The sequence below is a fragment of the Centruroides vittatus genome, unplaced genomic scaffold (assembly GCF_030686945.1).
Source record: "Centruroides vittatus isolate TY-2023 unplaced genomic scaffold, ASM3068694v2 contig_1422, whole genome shotgun sequence".
Lineage (NCBI taxonomy): Eukaryota > Metazoa > Arthropoda > Arachnida > Scorpiones > Buthidae > Centruroides > Centruroides vittatus.
The window spans coordinates 267005-282856 of record NW_027120892.1 but is presented as its reverse complement, the minus strand read 5'-3'; the positions used below and the strand labels follow the sequence as shown (position 1 = coordinate 282856).

General features: G+C 25.5%; 1 protein-coding gene across 5 annotated transcripts in view; it reads left to right on the top strand.

The window, feature by feature from the left end:
• beta-Spec (spectrin beta chain) overlaps positions 1 to 15852 on the top strand; it is a 95283-nt gene that overhangs the window by 47753 nt on the left and 31678 nt on the right. For all 5 annotated transcript variants that reach the window (XM_067262226.1, XM_067262229.1, XM_067262225.1 and 2 more), the window contains exons 3-10: positions 5675 to 5826; positions 10634 to 10807; positions 11034 to 11206; positions 14045 to 14160; positions 14339 to 14451; positions 14569 to 14756; positions 15278 to 15460; positions 15549 to 15806. In XM_067262226.1, coding sequence (XP_067118327.1) covers positions 5675 to 5826; positions 10634 to 10807; positions 11034 to 11206; positions 14045 to 14160; positions 14339 to 14451; positions 14569 to 14756; positions 15278 to 15460; positions 15549 to 15806 — 1357 coding nt within the window. The remainder of the gene's footprint in view (positions 1 to 5674; positions 5827 to 10633; positions 10808 to 11033; positions 11207 to 14044; positions 14161 to 14338; positions 14452 to 14568; positions 14757 to 15277; positions 15461 to 15548; positions 15807 to 15852) is intronic.

The following is a 15852-nucleotide window of genomic DNA, read 5'->3' as shown; positions in this document are numbered from 1 at the left end:
TGTAATTAATTGAGTCTTTATGTAAAATTCAAAGATATATTCATTTTGTACAAATGCATTTCAATGTATTGTCCTCTTCAGCTAAAAATGATGTGAAAACCTTAAAGTTTAGATATACAATCTTATGGTAGTTAATTTTTTACATAAACTTGTTACATGAAAGCCAACATATTATTCCAATGTGATTTATAAAAACATGTCTTGAAGACAAATGTCTGAACTTCCAACATTGTAAAAACACTGCCCCAGGTCAGGGAATGTCTATTAAGCAGGAATAAGGGACAATCCTTGTTTTCTTAATTATGTAATAGTTCCATCTTGTTACCAGCCATGACAAATTATATAGTTTGATTGGATCGTATGTACCTCATGTGCATTTTTTTTATAGCTATACCAATACAGTGGAATTTTGCTTAATGAGCACCTCACATAACAAGCAAAACAAATTGTAAAATTCGAGTTTAACAGAGGTGGAACTCAATGCTGCAGGACATAATTTTTGTGCTATTTTGTCTTATTTTGTCCATAAAAAAAGCAAGGCCATTTAATATAAATTTGTCTTTGTTCTTGAGAAACCTTTTTCTCGATTTTTAGGCATGTTATGGAATTGCAGTACATGATAAAAAATTCTCATTCAGACCATGTTATGCATTCTTTTATGCTCATCAGGTTCTAAATTCAACTTAACTTCTACCATAAATGCTTAAAATATAGGTTGCATAAATGGACCAATACAAATTCTAGAAAAATAGAAATCACAGTATACGGGGTGTATCAGTACAGCGGTTACAAACTTTCAGGAGAGATAGAGTACACCTAGACGATGGGAAATCACATAGCAATGCATGGTTGGAAATGCTTTCCTGGCGTGGTAGTGTATTATGTAGTGAACACAAAAACAAATAGTCAAGAAAAACTTTATATTTTCATAATAGGCCTATCATACTGTTTATTGTGCAAGAAAATTTGAGAAAAATATTTTATATAGGAAAAAGTTGTGTAAGGAGGACAAATTTTGCAAACTAATATCATATGCAAAAAGTAAGTACTCATTTCATCTTTAATTTTCTCGATATTTGTTTATACAAGATATACGCAATAATTGTTTTTATGTTATATATACATATTTTTGCCAGTTCTAGAACTGGAAAAAATATCAATAAGAAATTGCCCTGCACTAGTTAAAACCTATACACAACTAGGAATGTCAGTACTGGGTCTTTGACTACAAAACAAATTACAGCAACACTTACAATAATAACATTGAAATTGTAAAATTTGAACAATTATAATTTTTACATAAATCTCTCAAAATTTTTGTTTTAACACCAAATTATTATTGTATTATCTTTTAATAATGAAGGTATAACTAATAAATCTTAATTACTTAACATGAATAGAGAAAAGAACCTTGCAGAAGAAAAATCCTTAAATCAATATCAATGCTACAGTAGTGGACGAAAGTATTGGGACACTCAGTATTTTTGAATTTATAATGAAATATAATTTTGAAAACAATTATACTTAAAAAATTACATCATTAACAATAAAATATTACAAAATGTTAATTTTTTGTATCATGTAATTTTAGTTTAAGTTAAAGGACAAAAAATTAACTGTGCCAATACTTTTATCTTGAGTAGGTATCTTATAAATTGTAATAACATTATTAAAGATTGTTATATTTTTATTTTGTAGTAAATCCCTGGTTCTTAATAATAGCTCTTAGTCTCTCTTGCATTGAATGCAGTAGTTTTTGCATGATTTCAGAAGAAATTTTTTTCCCATTATTCAAGAAGTCTTATTGAGAAACTTTATAATAAGAGAGTGAAACTATTTATGTTTAAAGTTTTTCCATAAATGTTCAATAGGATTTAAATCTGGAGATTGTGGGAGATGTTTCAGAGTGTGAAGTGTATGATAAAGTAGTCATTGACAGACAATATGAGCCAAATGCTTATGGTCATTATCCTGCCAAAAGTAAAAGCCATTGTTCAAATTTAGTTTATGTATTTACTGAAGATTTCCCTTGAGAATATTTAATTTTACTTATTGTACTGTTTATGAACAAAAAGTTTTCTTACATTAGTAGACAACATGCAACCTCATACCATCAAACAACAACCCCCATGTTTTACTGTGGCTTGAACATTTGCTTCTAGCAGCTCTGGGTTTTTATAATGAAAAATTTCCTTTGGAAAATTAAAGTGAATTTACTTTTATCTGAAAACATATAAAATCAAAATGAATTAAGTGTTATGCTTATTTAAATCTTTTGCAAAAGCATGCTTTTGAATCTACGATAGAATGAGCCATCTTAGATTTGAAAACTGGCGCATTCAAATCTAAGATACTTTTTTAAAAAAAAACAAAAGCATTCTAGAATTTCCATTTTCATTCAATTTGAAAATTCTTTTGCCAGTTTTTTGTGTTTGAGCCAGAAACAGGTCAGTGAAGCTGACCGAAAACAATCCTTGGTAGCAAAATTAAGCTTCATGTTAAAGGTTTTTTGGAGCATTTTTGATATATCTCCAACTGCATTTACTGTCATACAACTATATATGGCTTTCTTATGGCTACTCTCACTCTGCAACTAGCAAAGATGCAACAGACAGTTTCAGATGAACACCTTGTTGAAATCTTCCTTTAGAATCATTGCAACTGCAGTCAAAAGATATTTTTGGTCTCTGAACAGACCACATTTCTCTGGGGAGTAAGCTTTTGTGGACAACCACATCTTGGTTTATTTTCCAAGCTGCAAGTCAATTAGGTTTACTGTGAGAAAGGTATTCTTAACTATTTTCCCAATTTCTGAATATGATTTCTTAAGACTACACAAATGTGAGAAGATTTTTTTTCTTTCTTCTATTGTTGTTTCAGTATATTTATTTTGGTAATAACAAAATTTTCATACCTGATATATGAGATCCAATGTTTCTTTTAACCATATCTGCCATACTGGGCATAAAATTAATTTGCTTAAATGTCTTTTTACCTGTCATCATTGTGACATGATTTGAACAGTAGTGAATGTAAAATTACTAAGTTTCTAAAGCCAAAAATACATAACACTAAATAAAAATATTGTTCATCACAAATAAGAACTAATTATTATGTAAAAATATCAGAACTAAAAGTGTTTTTACTATTAAATTTATACGAGAAAATTTAAGAAGCAGCTGTGCGCCAATACTTTTGTCTATCACTATATACCTCAATCAGCAGAAGTGAAGATTAGCTGATTGTGTTGGTTTGACAATGTTCTTTTATACATTGCTGATTTGCATACTGCACATGCTTACAAGAAGTAAGATTTTGCTTAACTTGTGCTTATACCAATATCCACTTAGACAATTACATGGGATTTATTCCTATATTTATAGATGTGATTGAAATATTAAATTAGTGGGATGCAATTCCATTCATTATTCACATGTTACTATGAAATTATGCAAATGAAGCTCTAGTTTGGAACCAATGAGATTGTAGTTGAGACTTATCATACATAACTCAACTTCCAAAATTAGAAATGACTGAAACAAGAGAGAAAATAAATAATGTAAATAAATAAACATAGCCATAAATCAAAAATTCTCTCTTGCTACCTCACAAATCATTTTTGCATAAATTTTATTCCATGTTTTACATACACATACAACCAAACAAACAAAAACTGTTTAGATAATTTTTTTTAATTTCGTGTATATAATTTTAGTGAGAGATTATTAGGTTAGTGAGTTGCAGGTTGTCAATTTTTTTCTTGTTAAATGTAACTAATCTTTGAAAAATTTGTTTATCATTTGAAAAAGTGACTATTTTTGTAGTTTCATAAATCATTCATTTCAACAACTATTTTTCTTATCAACAAGTTTAAGTATTTTAAAAATGAATAATTAGTGTATTTGATTAGAGAGCCATAAGTTTGTGGCTATTGAGTGCTCTTAATTTATAACATGTTTTAAATTAACTATTTTTCTTGCTTATTGTTTTACATTAAATTTTTAATATAAAATTAAATTAATTTAAAACATATTAAAAAAAGTGTAAAATATTCTTAAAATATATAAACAGTTGTATATGTCTGTTTAGAACCATTATTAAATAGTAACTTATAGTACATACATTTCACAATATTTTTTTTGTTTTAATACTATAATAATAATAATATAAATTTAAATTCAAAAAAAGAACATTTAAATTATTTTTAAATAAATTAACAATAAATTGATATCTTTGTACTTGCCTTAATTAAACAAGTTGACAATATCGATTATACTATAATTTTGTATCTTATATACTTAGAACAAATTTGATATATCCTTCAAAGATTGTCAATATTGTAGTTGAATGTTAATGTTCATTGACATTAAAAATTGGTAATAATTTGAAAGGAATTTCATTTAGCAATAGCAAAAATATGTAAGATTGAAATAATTTTTTAACTTTTAATGAACTAAACTTTAAAGATTTAATATTGTAATAGTTCTTTTGTCATTTTGAAAATTAACCAGTTTGAAATATTATCTTATCTCAGCAATATTTGTTAGAAATTTCATAAAACTTTATATATCCACGTCAGTTTATCTGAATAGTTTTAGGCGTGGTTTTTACTGGATTTATCAGCAAGAGGAAGAAAGCATTAACATCCTGTTTTGGAACTTTTATGCAAGTGATTGTGCTTTAAGAATTAACGTATGATTGATTGTTAAATTTTAATATGTAGATAATTGATTGTTCAAATGTTTCCAGTTATCTATATTTGATAATTTTGAAAGTATACACTTAATTTGTCACATTACACCTATATCTATTATATCTGAGTAGAATTTTTTGAAATGGAGGAAGATTATATGGAAATATTAATTAAACAGTATCAAGGTAAATATTGATAAAATATTGCCATTAGAGTATTGTGTACTTTTGTTAAGATACTTGCTTTAAAAATATACATATTGCAGAAGTGTGTTATAATTTATTTTTATATGAATAAATTGTTTTAAAAATAGTTCTCATATCAAAGAAACAAAACATGTACTTAAATTTACATTTAAATATGAAGGTCAGTATTTAAATTGCCTTTTTAATGTATTTTAATTTAAAAAAGAGAGAAAACTTTAACTTTTTGATGAATCTATTTAATATTTATGGATTGAATTTTATTTGTATAGAATATTTCATATTTTATCAATTATTTATTATTTTGGAAATTGTTTAATTTTAATAAGATTGTTAAAGCTTATGAATTATTTAGTTTGTAATTTTGCTGTTTAATTTTATAGAGATACAAAAAATTAGTTTAAATATACATTTATGTACTGAGTCCACTAAACAAAAACCTTCCTACTCAATGAATTTTATAATTTTTTAACACATTCTATGAATGTTGTAAAAAATTTATAAAAGATTAAAAAAATACATTATGTATTATTTGAATTATATTTAATGTATTTTTTTATATAAACTTTCAGAAATAATATAAAATCGAGAGTTAAAATTTTTTATAAAATGTTTATATTTTATAAGTATAAAGTTTAAAATATAGAACAGTTACTGTTTTAATTTTATATATTTAATGTTTTTTATCCTACTTTAAAATAAACATTATATTAAATAGAAAAGTAATTGATTTAAAAAGTTTTAAATGTGTTTTCTTAAAATTGTGTTTTATGTTTAGATGAACGTGAAAAAGTACAGAAGAAAACATTTTGTAAATGGGTAAATTCGCATCTTGTGAGAGCAAATTGCCGAATTACAGATTTATATACAGATCTAAGAGATGGAAAAATGCTTTTGAAACTATTGGAAATACTTTCTGGAGAACGTCTGGTAAATTATTATTATTATTATTTTTATTATTTGCCAATATATGTTAATAGAATGTAAAAATAATATAGGTTTCATAATTTTATGAGAAAAATGCATAAACAGTTTTCACTTCTCAAAATCATGAAATTACAAAGATACAGAAATACTTTAACTGAAATATTTATCCAAAAATTGAATTACTATGTTATATTTATCTTTCTTTCAACAATTTTTAATAACTTTGATAATTTATGCTTACTGAATAATTAGCTACAATTAAAACTATTAATATTTATTAATAGATTATATGCATAATATAATCTTAGTGTTGGTAACAAAATAATTATTGCAGTTTTAATTATAGTTAAATATATTACTTTAAGTTTGAGGCAACGTTTTATCTCTCAATTAATTAATTTATTATTAACAAAACATGGTCAGCTGATTTTAGTAAATGTTTTAATACAAATAACATGTACAATTTTTAGCAAGGGATTTATGCCTAGTTGACCTTAGAGAATTGTATTTATTAAATGTCAAATAGTTAATATTAGGTATAATTTTATTTAAACAAAGATTGTATTTCATTTATTCATAATAAACATGTGTGTTTCAATATTATTATGCCATTGAAAAGAAATTTATTTCTATCATTAATTAATTAAAAACATTTTTATTTTATAACAACAGATACAAAATGACAAATCTAGTTTCCTTTTTTTTTTAAGAGCATGGATATTCATTATCTATAGACTGACATGTACAAAAGATTAACAGTTTAAATTTAGTGTATTAGAAAACATGCTACAATAGATAATTTGTGCATGATGATTTATATAATCAACATTTCCCAGCAAGGAGTGCATAAGCAATTCCAGGAAGTACAAGAAAAAAATCTATAACGGCTGCCAAAAATGTAATTTTAAATTATCAGCTTTTTCAATTGTTACCCAGGAAATTCAAAATTTTCTAGACCAAGTCTTTAAAAGCTGATAACTAACTTTTTTATGAATTTTATGTTTTATTCATATCCAAAAATCTGGATTATTTATCTTAATTATTTTAAATTGACTAATCTTGCATCAGTATTATTAAATCAAATTACATTGCAAATTAATAATTGACTACTTTCCTATGCACTATGAAGTTAGTAAACTAATATTATATGTTTAGGAGTACATGAAATTTTCCATTTTTATGAAAGGGATATGTGGACTGGAAAAGTTTGAACCATTGATATAAATTAATATCACAATTATTAAAAATTAAAATACTTATGTATTGTAGTTAAATAATAAAGTGTTAAAAATAAGTTTAAATTGTTATGTTATAAAATAAATATAAAAATAAATTATATAAAAAAACTTATGTTTTAGTTAATATGTAGAAGTATAACATGAATTTTATTTACAGTCCTTTATTTAAATATAAAATTTTAATTGTTAAATTAAACATTACAATGTTTAATCAATATAACAATAACACTGGAAACACATTAAATGATTCATTGATTATTTGTAATAGTACTTAAAAAATCATCTTTACGGAAATAACATTTTTTATAATAATAATGAATATATATTATAAAAAATATTTTCTATAATGACAGATTTGAATTTTAAAACTTTGTTTCTGTTAAAGCAAAAAAGTTTTTCTCTGAAGCCCTCTTAAGATAGCTTTATAGCAAAATATTCTAAATAATAATCAACCTGAAAATAAGGCTATAAACTAAGTACAGCGAAAATGATTAAAACAGTGATATATATTTTAATAATTAATATGTTTAATTGGTAAAACTATATTTCTTGTCTTTTATTTATTTTGAGATTTAGAATTAAAGTTTGACTTAATTACTGGAATTCAAAATATTTTTATTTAGTTAATTATTTTGTACATAATTCATAAATTTTATGAATTTGTCAATTATAAAATTACTAATGTTATTTAATAATAGGATTATAAACTATATTATATAATTTAAATAAGCATATAAGACCAATTACAATGTATTATGGAATTAAACGTATAGAAATTGAAAAGTTGTGTATTTTAACTTGTTTTTTATTTATATAAAGTTCATTATCACAATATTGTGATAACTTATGATAAACAAAAATTTATCTTTCATTCACTTTCAACAGCTTCTGACAGATACTGTGAGAAAGAAATTAAACAATAAAACCAATTACTAAAGTTTTATCTTTTATATTATAATAAAATGATTATTTTTATGGTGCAAAAATTAAAACTTTGTTTTAGAAAAATTTATTTTGTAAATTCATCAACCATGACATTTGGATATTGAAAATAATACATGTAGTAATTTAAAATATATTTTTCTGCCAGTTTAAACTGACATAAACACTACATAAATTGTGATTACGATGAAAATATAGATGTTATTTGCATTATGTTTGTTTTATCTATGATTGAAAATAATATTTTCAGTAAAGACATAATATTAACATTGATAAATAATTCTATTATGAAATGGAAAATGCACTTTTAGTTTGGCCAGAAAGTTTTAAGATAAGAATACATACAAAAATATATATACTTGACCTACATATGTTAGGAACTGCTCAACAATGCAGGGATTTTGAATTATAATGATTAATGGATTTGCAACCAAGGATCATGAATTAGAGTTAGAAGTTAACTAATTATTTAACTTTAAAAATAAAGGTAAATAATTAGTTAGCTTCTAACTCTAACACATGATCCTTGGTTGTAAATACATTTGTAAATATAATAAAATACAGTAAGACCTCGCTTAACACTGATTTGATATAATGCGGTCTGTTTGAAGTCTAAATAAAGCCCAACATTTACTCTGATTCAAATTAATGCACCATTTCATTGATTATTCTCAAACACAAACTAATTGCAAAATGTGGCAATTTGTCATAGCACTGTACTTTCCTTAAATCTATATTTGTTTGGTGCAATTTTGGAAATAACATCATGGGTGCCATAGGCAATATCAACTTCGCTTGGCAAGAATTAACTGATAAATGCATGAATGAAGTGTGGAAGAAGTTATGGCTGAAGGTATCCAAAATCTCAAGAGAAGCCTATTGCTGTATTGTTAGGTTGACCAATTGTCATTGTCAACCTAATCAATACAGCAGGACTAGGAGATGTAGATGAGAAGGATATTGAGGAGTTACTGCAGGTTTCTGGTGAGAGCCTTACCAACGATGACCTTCAAGGACTGGCAGAACAAGGAATTCATGTACAACTGAAAAACAGTTATTCTGAAAATGAAGAATTCAAAGATTTCCTTAGTAAAAGTTTGGTAATGATAACCAAAATCATTGATCAAATTATAGCAAATGATACAAATTTTGAGAGGTGTGCAAAAGCAAGACAAGACATTTTGGATTCGATCTCTTGTTACTGACATTTGCTTAAGGAAAGAAAAAGAAAGTGACAAATGAAACTACATGACTTTATCGCAAAAAACAAGAATTTCAGAAGAGCCAGGATCTTCGTCACAAAAAATGAACTTTACATTTCTGTGTGCATATGTTTGTGTTGTTTATCATATATTATTATGCAAATTAATATAAAAATAAATTAAAATTAAAGTAAAAATCTGTTTACTTTTGGTCGCATGTTCCCCTTTTCCTATGTACTCTATGTTAAAATGACCTCATTTAATGCTGTTTCATTTAGCACTTTGTCATCTAGGAATGCATCCCCCACATTAAGCAGGGTCTTACTGTAATCCTATACTTATCTAAATCTGAATGTTTGAAGAAAAAAAAATTAAAATTAATTAAAAAATTTGGTGAAACAATTCATAATATCCACAGAGAAATTGGAAGAAGGATGGATTGTAAATTTAAAAAGATAAAAAAATTTGACAGTAAGTAAGTATAAACTTATAAAGCTTACAAAACTTACTTGTAATGATATAAGTATTTATATATTGAATTTATTAAGTCAGCATATAATTAGAACAATATTTAATAAATCCAAATTGGTCATATGCATTTTAAAATACAGTGAACTCCCATATAATGTGCTCCCCTATAATGTGACAACAAAATTGTGACTAGTACTCATACAAAATTCTAATTTTGTCATTCAGAGGTAAATGTTTTTTCAACTTCTAGGCCTATGTTTAAACTTACATAAAATTGCCTGATAAAGCATGTCTCAATAATGCGATTTCCTATAACTTGGAATTTATCCCCCCCTCCCCGTGTTACACAATCTCTGCTGTATAATAAATGAAGAAAATGTAATTACAAAATAAATAAATAGGTTGAAGTATTAAGTAGGGAGAATAGAAAACATTAGCATGATAACTAAGAGGATTAAATAAAGAAAAGCAAGTTAATCCTAGCAATTGAAATGTATAATAAACGTAATAAGGTATTATGGAGCAAGCACTAATAAGAATGAATGGAAATAATGTAAAAGTTTCAGAAATGTAGAAATTAGAAAAGTTTCCAAAATGGGGATGATAAATAAACAGAAGTTTTTTCCCCAGTTGTAGTTGAGTAATGCTATTATGTAACTTTATACATTCTATTGCATTAAAGTTCTAATAAAGAATACAAAAATTAATTCTTTATTTTCTATTACAATATTAAAAATTTGTAATGTACTGTACAATATTCATAAATATTGGTAAAGTATCTTATGAAGTTACTATTGGAATAAATGTTAATGAAATGATACTCAATAATTTTATATTTATTATTTTGATTTAAAATCAAAATTTTACAGAATTAAAAGTTTTACAATTTAGTGTTAAATTTGTTATTAAAAATTTTAAATCTAAACTATAATACTAAAATGTAATTTATGATTTCAGCCAAAACCAACGAAAGGAAAAATGCGAATTCACTGCCTTGAAAATGTTGATAAAGCTCTACAATTTTTAAAGGACCAGAGAGTACATCTTGAAAATTTAGGATCTCATGATGTTGTTGATGGTAGTTCTAGACTTACTCTGGGTTTGATTTGGACCATTATCCTAAGATTTCAGGTAAAGAAAGTTTTTTTATAAATTATAAAATTAAAATTTTATTTTATGTATTGTTATCAAAAGACAAAATAATATATAAAAATATTGCTACAGTTGCAAAGGGTATACTTCATATTTTAAATGTACAAATTTTGGTTATAATTAAGAAAAAATATAAATTTAATATAATTGTTCCTTAACAATAATTGCATAATTAATGAAATTTTAAAATAAATTGTTTATTTAGATTCAAGACATTACCATTGAAGAAGTTGATAATCAAGAAACAAAATCTGCTAAAGATGCTTTGCTATTGTGGTGTCAAATGAAAACAGCTGGATATCCAAATGTAAACATTCGTAACTTTACTACAAGTTGGAGAGATGGATTAGCTTTTAACGCTATCATTCACAAACACAGGTTGATAAATTTTTATTTTTTAAAATAGAAATGATGATAAAAATAATTTTTCTTTTGCATCTTATTTTAGTTTCTAATTTTTTTCAGATAGGTTTTCATTTTTTTTTTCTTGATTGATATGTTAAAAAACTTTCAGAAATTTCAAATTTCTCAAAAAAAATTTTTTTGAAATCTTTTGTGTTTGAGATGTCAATCTATTTTCTGCATTTGTTCTTGATATACAAAGAATATTTGAAAGGATATATCTGATTTTTTTTTGAAATTTGAAAATAATTTTTTATTTTTTATTATATCTTATAAAGCTCTTAAAGTAATGGAAAGATTAACATATAAGTTTCAATAATACTGTTCTTTCAAGAATTTCCATAATCATATTGAGGTTTACGAAATAAAAGCAACACAGAATGATTATTCACAGCATCTGTAATGTGTAGAATTTTCTTACACTTTCTAGTTTAACATGATATTTATATTTACAGATATTGTAATGTTTGAACTATGGAACACATTATTTAAAAGATATATTTTGACAAAAAATTATAACTGTTTATAGACTGAATTATTGTATTTATTCTCACTTATTGTAATTTGTTACGTCCATTGAGATATAAAATCTACTTCATTATATTTGTAAAATGTGTTGTCACTAAATTTTACTGCCAGTAAGAATTTATTACTATCAGTGTTGGCAAAATAACAATAATATTTGCAGTATTGTGTTAGGGGCCATTCATAAATTACGTAAGGGTGATTTTGGCCATTCTAGACCTCCATCCACCCCTGTGTAAGAAACTGTAATATTTTCTTTGATCCCCCTCTCCCCTTCCCTATCTTATGTAATATTTAGGCATGATTTTATAGAAATATTTTAACAAAAAAAATTTTTTTAATGAAACCCTAAAAACCTTAGGTCCGAAACATATAATTATTAATTAGTTAATTAATATGTACTATTATTTATAAAAGAGTTTGTGAAGAAATTTAGAAATATAAAAATTTAATAAATTTGAATGAACAATTTATTTTAAGAACTTTATTTTTTAATTATTAACAATCTTTTCATTAACGTCATACAAAATAAAACAAGAGAGAATAGAGAGAAACCACATTCCATTGCCATATTAATTACATCTTGGCTAAGACCAAGAAAATAAACTACATGCTGATAAAATGTGCTAGGTGCACTGGGGACTAGCTTGTAAAATTTTATATAATGGGGCAATACAACAAATGCTACTTTACACAGCCTCTAGCTGGGGTCATGTAACTAGTAAAAATTCAGTAGCAAGTAAATTACTCTCTCTTCAAAGACAGTTTGCCATCAGAATTTCAAAGTGCTGCAGAAATGTTTCTATTAATGCCTCTCTGATACTAGCAGAGCTCCTTCCTTTGCCACTACATATTGTAGAAAAGGTTCTGAACTACTACATCAGAACTACAAATGTCAAGGCTCAACAATTCTGAAATTTAATGAACAAGGCTCAAACTTATTCTGAAATTAGAAATCTTTACGTATCTGTGGCCGTATCCACTCGATAAGCTTGTTCAGAAACCACTGCTTGATGCTTTTTACAATTATGGTTCAAAAAATATGGAAGATAAGACTATTTATAATTTATAATTTCTAGTTTTACATTTTAGTTTTCACTAAAAGCCAAATACTAATTTTATGTTTACTTTGTATCCTGTATTTTGGTTTATATATTCTTAGTGTTATACACCCGTAGGAGTGGTGCACTTATTCTAATAAAAAAAAAGAGAGAGAGAGAGAGAAACCACCACACGGCCTTTCTCCCGTGATAAAAAATGTGTAGAGAGTGAGTCTGCTAGCGTTTTTATTCTATCACGTCACACCTGATGTCATTAGTACAACGAGCGTTCTTAATAGAAACTGCCAAATTCAAAACTCCACCACTCAACGAGATCAAAAAATAAAAATAAGAATATTACATAAGACAAGATCTATTAACCCCTACCCCTGAGTAAGAAATCGTAAGAAATCCTTGACCCCCACCCACCCCAAAATACCTTATGTAATTTATGGATGGCCCCTTTACTAAATATTTTTTGTTGTTGCTGTATTTTTCATTGCAATAACAAAAATCATAGTTTGCAGTAACAACTGCATTGCTGATATTCTGTACTGCAGTATTAATTGGCACTGACTCTGGAAACAGGCAAATCATTTTTTATAAATGTACTAAATTTGTAATTTGGAATATAATTTCTGTTTATTTTTAAAACAGTAGTTTATAATAAATAAATAACACAAAATTATTTTTTCAAACAAAATTTAAAGACATTTGATTATTTTAAAAGTGAATATTTTTTATTTATTTTGTAGTTTAGGTTAAGCTGTCTTTCTGCTTAACTGCATAATTAATCAAAGTAGATTATTGTGTTAAGCAATTTCAAGTAAATGAAATTAATCATAGATATTTAATTTATTTGATTTTCCCCCCTCTCCCCTGTCTGTTATACTTTATAACTTCAGGAAATTAATTGCTTTGATAAAGCAGAAAGAAAAAGATCTATTATGTGAAGAGAGGGTAATTCAGGCAATACATGTACAATGTTTGAATGTATAGCTATTTGTGAATGGAACAGGTATACTTTTAGGTATGATCCCATGTTCCATTCAGTGTGTATAAAATATTGGTGATACCTATGCTTAAAGTCTTATTTCATATTAATCATTAATTAAGATACAGTTAAATTGATAGCAGTAGTTCACTGTTTGATTTTAATTTAGTTTTATATTTAAATAGTTACTTATTTTAATAATGTTGTTTGTTGTACTGTTGTTTAAATTATTTTTAAAAATTTATTTCTTTGCAGACCTGATCTCATTCAATATGACAAATTGTCAAAATCAAATGCCATTTATAATTTAAATAATGCATTTAATGTTGCTGAAGAAAATCTTGGTTTAACAAGACTTCTAGACCCTGAAGGTCTGTTATTACTAATATATATATATATATATATTTTTTTTTTTTACTTTGTAATTTTTATAATAATTTTTTAAAATTTGCAAAACATCTTACATGATTAACTTCAGGAATATAGTTGAAAAAAACTGTAAAATGTATTATTTTCAATAAAAAATCTTTTGATTTGTTTATTTTTCAGATGTATACGTGGATACACCAGATGAAAAATCTATTATTACATATGTTGTCACATACTATCATTACTTTTCAAAAATGAAGGCTGAAACTGTTCAAGGAAGGAGAATTGGAAAGGTATTTTTAATAGACAGTTTTTTGAATTTTAGAAAATGAGATATTTTTTTCTAGATATATTTTTATAGATACAAATATAGTTTTTAAAATAGTAAACACTGAACAACTTTTTTTCAGGTTGTAAGTCAGGCAATGGAAAATGATCAAATGATATTGGAATATGAGACGTTAACATCAGAACTGCTGAAGTGGATTCAACATACAATATCCTCTCTGTCAGACAGAAAATTTGCAAATTCTTTGTATGGAGTTCAACAGCAGTTAGCTGCATTTACCACATACAGAACTGTGGAAAAACCACCCAAGTACGTTGTATTTTCATTTGTATATTTTTCTTGATATGCTTCATCTGAGGCACCTGATATTTGCACTTGATTTACATTGAAATAAATGTTAAAGTTTAGTTTTTTTAAATATCTTATTAATAGTATAAAGTTGATAACATCTACATGAATTTTAATTTTCTTGAATATTTTTTATCTGAACATTCCTAAATAATAATAAAATTTGTAATAACATACTTGTTTTATGCATTATCTTAGAATACTTTTTGTGCCTTCATTAATTGAATTTTAATTTTACATTTTTATTTAATTTTTCAATTAATTTTATTATTTTTTCCTTATTTATAAATAATATAATATTTTAAAATTCTGTAATTAATACATGAAAGAAAAATATAAAAAATGTTGCAGAATTACAAAAAATTATAATTATTTTTTTAAGTATTAATCTTATTCTGTAATGAGACTTTTAGTATTTATACAAAATATAAAAATATTAATTTATCAAAAAAATGCCTGTTTTAATCTATATTATTTTGCAGATTTATTGAGAAAGGAAATTTGGAAGTACTTTTATTCACTCTTCAAAGTAAAATGCGTGCAAATAATCAGAAACCATACTTTCCAAAGGAAGGCAAAATGATAGCAGATATAAATAGAGCTTGGGAACATCTGGAAAAAGCAGAACATGAAAGAGAACTTGCTTTGCGTGAAGAACTGATCAGGTAATAATTTAAATAATTTTAAACTTTACATTTTAATTTAAAATATGAAAACAAAGGAAAAATAGAGCAAATTTACGTACATTTTCAGGCAAGAAAAATTAGAACAATTAGCAGCACGATTTGATAGAAAAGCAGGAATGAGAGAAACATGGCTTAGTGAAAATCAGCGTTTGGTATCTCAAGATAACTTTGGTTTTGATTTGCCATCTGTAGAAGCAGCAGCTAAAAAACATGAAGCCATTGAAACTGATATCTTTGCATATGAAGAAAGAGTCCAGGCAGTAGTTGCCGTTGCACAAGAACTTGAAGCTGAAAACTATCATGACATTGATAGAATAAATGCTAGGTAAATAGTGAAATTTTAGAGCATATTTGTCTTTAATTCATAAATA